Source organism: Mus pahari, chromosome 14 (genome assembly GCF_900095145.1).
Source record: "Mus pahari chromosome 14, PAHARI_EIJ_v1.1, whole genome shotgun sequence".
Lineage (NCBI taxonomy): Eukaryota > Metazoa > Chordata > Mammalia > Rodentia > Muridae > Mus > Mus pahari.
The window spans coordinates 65,620,485-65,627,879 of NC_034603.1; the positions used below are offsets into that span (position 1 = coordinate 65,620,485).

Below are 7,395 nucleotides of genomic sequence, written 5' to 3' on the forward strand. Positions count from 1 at the left end.
TTGGGAGGCAGAGGCAGGCGGATTTATTTATTTTTTGAGACAGGGTTTCTCTGTATAGCTCTGGAATTAACTTTGTTGACCAGGCTGGCCTTGAACACAGAAATCCACCTGCCTCTGCCTCCCAAGTGCTAGGATTAAAGGCGTGCGTTACCATGGCCCGGCGGCAGGCGGATTACTGAGTTCGAGGCCAGCCTGGTCTACAGAGTGAGTTCCAGGACAGCCAGGGCTACACAGAGAAACCCTGACTGGAAAAACCCAAAACCAACCAAAATTCCCAATGTTCAGACTTGCGCTGTAATGTCCCCACTGTTCACCTGTCCCTTGTTTTAAAAGAAAATCCTATTAAAATCAAAAGACTTCTTACAAGCTGTGCTAAGACCCGTCCCCTACCGGAACCTGGGGACATTTACTCAAAGGATTACCAGTTAGGTTTAAATTTTAAAGGCAATCTCCGCAACTTCCGCTCCTTAAAGCTCCCCAAAAGGGGAGTTGGAAAGGTATCGCGAGAGTCTAACGGGCTGCGTCTGCGGCTTCGGTCCCGTTCTCGCGTTTTCTGGTGAAGCAATGGGTCGAGGTGAAGAGGGAAGCGCCAAGTATCGCGGGAGTCCGGCGGAGTCTCGCGAGACTTGCGGAGCTCGCCCCTCCCCCTCCCCCCCAGCGCCGTTTCGGTTTAATCTAGTGTGTGAGCGAGTCTGGGTGAGGGAGCGAGATGTGGCTGTGAGGTGTCGGGGTGAGGCGGAGGCTAGCGAAGGGGGCTCCCTCAGGCACGAGGGACAAAGCGGGGAGCAGAGGCAACCTAGGCCGCGGAGGCCTGGCGACTGGAAGTCGCCCCGAGCCGGGCGACCGGGTAGGGGAAGGGCCCGCGCAGTCCTCCCGGGGCTCCAGAGCCGCCGTCGGCCCCTCAGGCTCGGGCGGACGCCTTCCGACTTCCTTGAGCGCCCGAGCTCGCGGGCCCGGAGATCGGCTCGCCGGGGGTGGGCGGCCGTGAGCGCCGGACTCGAGCGGCTCCCGGCCGGCGTCGCGCTCCTCCCGTGCCGAGGAACTCTGGGCTTCTTCCCTCTCTCCTTCACCCCCCCACCTCATGTAGGAGGGCGCTGAGGCGGCGAGAGGGAGGAGGAGCCTGGCCTGCGGTCCCTGCCCTCCCCACCCCCGTCTAGGGTCTCTTCGGGGGGCGTGGAGTCGGGGCCGGGGGGAGGGTGGGGCTCCTTGGAGCGCCGGGGAACTTTTCCCCCTTCTTCAGGCCCAGGGAAAGGGATATGCCCAATTCCGAGAGACATGGGGGCAAGAAGGACGGGAGCGGAGGAGCTTCTGGAACTTCGCAGCCGTCCTCGGGAGGTGGCAGCTCCAACAGCAGGGAGCGTCACCGCTTGGTGTCGAAGCACAAGCGGCACAAGTCCAAGCACTCCAAAGACGCAGGGTTGGTGACCCCCGAAGCGGCATCTCTGGGTACCATAATCAAACCCCTGGTGGAGTACGATGACATCAGCTCTGATTCAGACACCTTCTCCGATGACACGGCCTTCAAATCCGACCGGAGGGAGAACGAGGAACGTCGGGGAACGGATCGGAGCGACCGCTTGCACCGACATCGTCACCACCAGCACCGGCGGTCCCGAGACTTGCTAAAAACTAAACAGACGGAAAAGGAAAAAAACCAGGAAGTCTCCAAGTCTGGATCTATGAAGGATCGGGTATCAGGTAGTTCAAAACGTTCCGTGGAGGGGAGTGACGATTATGGGAAGGCACAGATGTCCAAAAGCGGCAGCAAGGAATCCAGGTCGTCCAAAATGCACAAGGAGAAGACCCGGAAGGAACGAGAGTTAAAGTCTGGATACAAGGACCGGAGTAAAAGTCATCGGAAAAGGGAAACACCCAAAAGTTACAAAACGGCGGATAGCCCTAAACGGAGATCCAGGAGTCCCCATAGGAAATGGTCTGACAGTTCCAAGCAAGATGACAGCCCTTCTGGAGCTTCTTATGGCCAAGACTACGATCTTAGCCCTCCAAGGTCTCATACTTCTAGCAACTATGACTCCTACAAGAAGAGTCCTGGGAGTACCTCAAGGCGGCAGTCAATCAGCCCACCTTACAAAGAGCCTTCTGCTTACCAGTCCAGCACTCGGTCACCCAGTCCTTACAGCCGACGACAGAGGTCTGTGAGTCCCTATAGCCGGAGACGGTCCTCCAGCTATGAAAGGAGCGGCTCTTACAGTGGGAGATCTCCCAGCCCCTATGGCCGAAGGCGATCTAGCAGCCCTTTCTTGAGCAAGAGGTCTCTGAGTCGGAGTCCAATCCCCAGGTGAGCTGTTGTCTGTCCTTCCTAAGAGGGTCCCGTGGGAGGATTGACAATGAGTCTCTAACATTTTGTTAAAGCTTTCAGTGTTCATCTTTGACTAGTCATTTAGGTAAGTTTGGCCTTCCCCTCACCCAATTGAGAAGTAAACATTCCGAGTGCCTCCAACTATTCAAGCAAGGTAGGTAGGTACTTTTCAGTAATGGAGAACTTTCAGCTGTGAGAACTTGCTTCTACCTAGCGAGTGCATAGTCTCCAGAACTATTTGTCGCTATTTGTTGTTTTGTCTTAAAATTTTGTAAGTCATATTGAGTGCTTAAACTTTATTGGAACTCACAAGAAAATTTACAAATTTCATTTCTACTGTTTGCATAAGTTATCCTAATCAATTTTGTCTACCATGTTCCCAAGTCTATAGCTCTCACTGTTTTACATTTTACTTCTGAAAAGTCCTTTTTTTTTTTTTTTTTTTTCTTTTTGAGACAGGGTTTCTCTGTGTTGTCCTGGCTGTCCTGGAACTCACTCTGTAGACCAGGCTGGCCTCGAACTCAGAAATCTGCCTGCCTCTGTCTCCCAAGTGCTGGGATTAAAGGCATGGGCCACCACCGCCCCAGCACATCCTGTCTTTTAACAAAGTGAAAATTGAACTAATGAAAGTACTTTTTGATAGAGCTTAGCAAAAAGTGGTTGAGTTTTTTGTTTACAGTTCCAATGTTGACCATTTACTTTGTGTTGAAATACTGGTAGTTTTCAAAATTTTATTTGAAATATGTGCTAATAATGCCTTTGGGTTGCTATTTTTGTAAGAGAGATTTTTAATTTGAAATTATCTATCCTGTTTCATGTATAGACCCATCTCTTTCCACAACAACAGAACAGGAGCTGTATATTATCTGAGTAGAATCTTGATTTTTTTTTTTTTTTTTTTTGTGAACTTTGACAAATTATTTAATTTGTACATACCAGAGTTTCTTCATTTGGAAGATAGGAATAAAAACTGCCTACCTACTTCAAGGCTTTTGTGAAGATTAGTAAATAATGAAGCATGGTAAATAATGTGCCTCATACATAGTATGAATCAGTACATTTTATAAGTGAATAAAATGTACTGACAGAGAAAATAACTCATGCATGTTTTATAAGTCAGTTTATATATCACTGGTTTGAACTTAACAACTAAAGTGGATTTGCCTAACTACAGCGCTTAAGTTTTCTTAGTGTTTTCTCATTCTAGTATTAAAAAAAATAATAGGTTGAAGTTTATAAATATGCATGTATCTAACACCTAAATTCTATAATTTGTGACATTTTGTTTAACTCCATTAGTCTATCTTTTGTTTAGATTCATCTCAAAGTAGTAGCAGTCAGTATACTTTGTAAACATTCAACATGTATGCCATTTCTTAGAGTTCAGTAGTTTTTGGAGAGGTAAGGTTATGTGTAGTGGAATGGATAAGTCATAAATATACCATTTATAATGTTGCATAGTTTTTTTTTTGTTTGTTTGTTTGTTTTTTGTTTTTCGAGACAGGGTTTCTCTGTATAGCCCTGGCTGTCCTGGAACTCACTTTGTAGACCAGGCTGGCCTCGAACTCAGAAATCTGCCTGCCTCGGCTCTGTCTAACTTCTTAGATTCCCTTTAACTATGCAACATTGGCCAGGCGTGGTGGCACATGCCTTTAATCCCAGCACATGGGAGGCAAAGGCAGGCAGATTTCTGAGTTCGAGGCCAGCCTGGTCTACAGAGTGAGTTCCAGGACAGCCAGAGCTATACAGAGAAACCCTGTCTTGGGACCCCCCCCTGCCCCCCCCCAAGAAAAAAAGGTTAGACAGGGTTTCACACTGTAATTTGGAATAACCTGAAATTTACTACTTAGCCTGTGCTGGCTTCAAACTGACCTGAAATTTCTAGGAATCCTACCTTAACCTTTTAACTGTTGGGATTACAGACATGAGCTAGTATATTAAGCAGAGTATTTGTTTTCTTACAGTATGAGCATTGCTGGGCGTGATGGAGCACACCTGTAATCCCAGAACTCAGGAGGCAGAGACAAAGGCAGGCAGATTTCTGAGTTCAAGGCCACCCTGGTCTACAAAGTGAGTCCAGGATAGCCAGTGCCATACAGAGAAACCCTGTCTAGAAAAACCAAAAAAAAAAAAAAAAAAGTATGAACATTAAAGCTACTTCAAAAATTTTACTGTTGAGTATAGAAATATAAAAGGCTAAAACCAGGATTTTTTGTGTGTGTGTGGGGGGGGAGGGAAGTGTTTTGAGACAGGGTTTCTCTTTGTAGTCCTCCTGTCCTGGAATTCACTCAGTAGACCTGGCTGGCCTCAAACTCAGAAATCGCCTGCCTCTGCCTCCCAAGTGCTGGGATTAAAGGTGTGAGCCACCACTGCCTGGTAAGAAACCTTTCAAAACAAAAGGTCTCACTTAAACTCCTGATTTCGGGCATTAGTGGCTCATACCATCTATAATCTGTTTTATAGATTCCCAGATTTTACTTCACAGTCATTCCTCATAAAAATTTTATTTGTGGGATTGAAAACAATGGCTTAGCAGTTAACATTGACTGTAAGCAGGCATAGTTTGAGGCCAACCTCATGTGCATAGCAAATTTTAGGCCAGCCATAGCTACATAGTAACATCTACATTAAAAACAAAACAAACAAGTTTATTTGTACATGAAGTTATTCACCTTACTAAAAAGATGATTGGAAATCATTTTTATATTAATGGAATTGAGTAAGACTATTAGTATCAGCATCAGTAGACTAAGACAAGATGATCATGAGTATTAAGCTAGCTTAGTCTATGTAATAAGGTCTTGTCTCAGAACATTAAAAAGTAAAACTATAAGGTGTCAGTGCTAGTAATATAGATCAGTAGTAGTCTGTTCCCTTAGCAAATTGTTCAGTCCTCAGTACCCAAATATACAAAAGATAGCAAAAACTCTTAAGGGTTTAAAATTTTTATTTTAATATAAAATATTCCCTCTGTGTGCTTATATGCTGGTTTGATGGCTCAGTGGGTAAGAGCATGGACTGCTCTTCCAAAGGTCCTGAGTTCAAATCCCAGCAACCACATGGTGGCTCACAACCATCCATAACAAGATCTGACACCCTCTTCTGGTATGTCTGAAGACAGCTACAGAATATAATATATAATAAATAAATCTTTAAAAAAATAAATTCTAAATTCTGTATATTGGACATTCATTTACTATAGATACAACTTATTATAATCTGAGGCTGTAAGGTGGACTGTAGTTATAAAGGTATAAGTTGGGCTGAAGGGTTGACTCAGTGGTTAGGAGCATTGGTTCTTGTAAAGAAGATTTCCCAGCACCCATACAGTGGCTCATAAACATTTCTATATCCAGTCCCAGGGATTCCGGTGCCATTTTCTGACCTCTGGATACTGGGCACAGGCATAGTGTACTTCATAAATAGATGAATGCAAAGCACTCTTGCACATAAAATAAGTCTTAGAAGACTAAATAAAAAGTAAGATGTTACTGAAGCATTCATGATATTTTCATATTATCAAACATTTATAAAACAAAATTTCTCAAGCATTGTGAATATGGCTACATTCTAATGAGAGGAATATGCCATCTTTTTTTATGTGAGTAAGTAGTGGGCAAGCTGGTCAGTGATGGTGAACACCTTTGATCCCAGTTAAAAAGGCCAGCCTGGTCTACAGACTCCATGGGGAGACCCTGTCCGGGAGACAACAAAAACAAGACAGACAAAAAAAGAAAACCTCAATAGTTAGTGGGCAATCTTTGGTACTTTTTTGATTTCGTTTGTTTTATTTATTATTGCAACTCTTCTGCCTCTGTCTCTTTACTACTGTGATGATCAGTAATGCTGCTACTTTGCTGGCTCTGTTGTTTGTTTTTTTTTTTCTTTCTTTTACACTGGGTCTTACTATATTATAGCTTAGACAGGATTGGAACTTCCTTTGTAGAGCAAACTGGTCTAGAATTCAAAACACCCAGATGGGTGATTTATTATTATTATTATTATTATTATTATTATTATTATTATTATTTTAAATTATATGTTTGTGTGCATACATGTATATGAATGCAGATGCCTCTGAAGGCCAGGGATTCCAGATTCCCAGACCTGGAATTATAGGTGGCTATGCCCAGTGTGAGTGCTGGGAACTCTTCTTCTAGATGAGTGACCATTGAAACATCTCTCCAGCCCTGAGGTTTTTTTTATTTTAATATATATATATATAATTTACATTTTCTTTCTGCTGTTCTTTGTATTTGGACAAGGTCTGAATATGGCCCAAGTTGACAGGAGCTCACTCACTGTGGCTTACACTGGCTTCTCAGTCTCAGTAATTCTCTTGCTTTGGTTTCCTAAATCCTAGGATGACAAACAGGAGCTACCAAGCCCTAGTCAAGCCAAGTGAATTTTTACTTTTACTAGGTTCTAATATATATTAGGTATTGTTCATGCTGTTATTTGTCTTACCTGTACTAGGAGATTTACAGTTTGTTTTGTTTTTAGATATGATGTCATATGGCCAAAGCTGGCTTTGAGTTTGGCATATAGCAGAGGACTTTGATTACTTTTTCTTTTTTCTTTTTAAAGATTTATTTGTTTTATACTTGTGAGTACACTGTTGCTGTCTTCAGACATACCAGAAGAGGGCATCAGAACCCATTACAGATGGTTTTGGGCCATCATGTGGATGCTGGGAATTGAATTCAGGAACTTTGGAAGAGCAGTCAGTGCTCTTAACCTCTAAGCCATCTCTCCAGCCCTTGATTGCTTTTTCAATATTTAAGTTTTTAAGTTTTATGTGTATGATTGTTTGCTTGCATATATGTGTTTGTACCTCGTGCATGCCTCGTGCTCAAGGAGACCAGAAGTGGCTGCTGGATGGTTTGAGCCACCAAGTAGGTACTGGAAAGTGCTTTTAACCACTGAATCTTTCTAGTCCCAACTTTGAACCTCCTTTTGCTTTTTTTTTTTTAAATTTAAAGATTTATTTTATGTATATTGGTGTCTTGCCTGTTTGTTTTTTGTTGTTGTTGTTGTTGTTGTTTTGTTTTTTTTTGAGACAGGGTTTCTCTGTA

At 43.5% G+C, this 7,395-nt stretch overlaps 1 protein-coding gene across 6 annotated transcripts in view; it reads left to right on the top strand.

Annotated features, from left to right (window-relative positions):
* The first annotated feature begins 640 nt into the window (after positions 1-640).
* Positions 641-7,395, top strand: part of Cdk12 (cyclin dependent kinase 12) — a 75,745-nt gene continuing 68,990 nt past the window's right edge. For 5 of the 6 annotated variants that reach the window (XM_029545690.1, XM_029545691.1, XM_021212124.2 and 2 more), the window contains exon 1: positions 641-2,299. In XM_029545690.1, coding sequence (XP_029401550.1) covers positions 1,257-2,299 — 1,043 coding nt within the window. In that variant the 5' untranslated portion in view covers positions 641-1,256. The remainder of the gene's footprint in view (positions 2,300-7,395) is intronic. The other variant, XM_029545692.1, reaches the window with a different exon arrangement.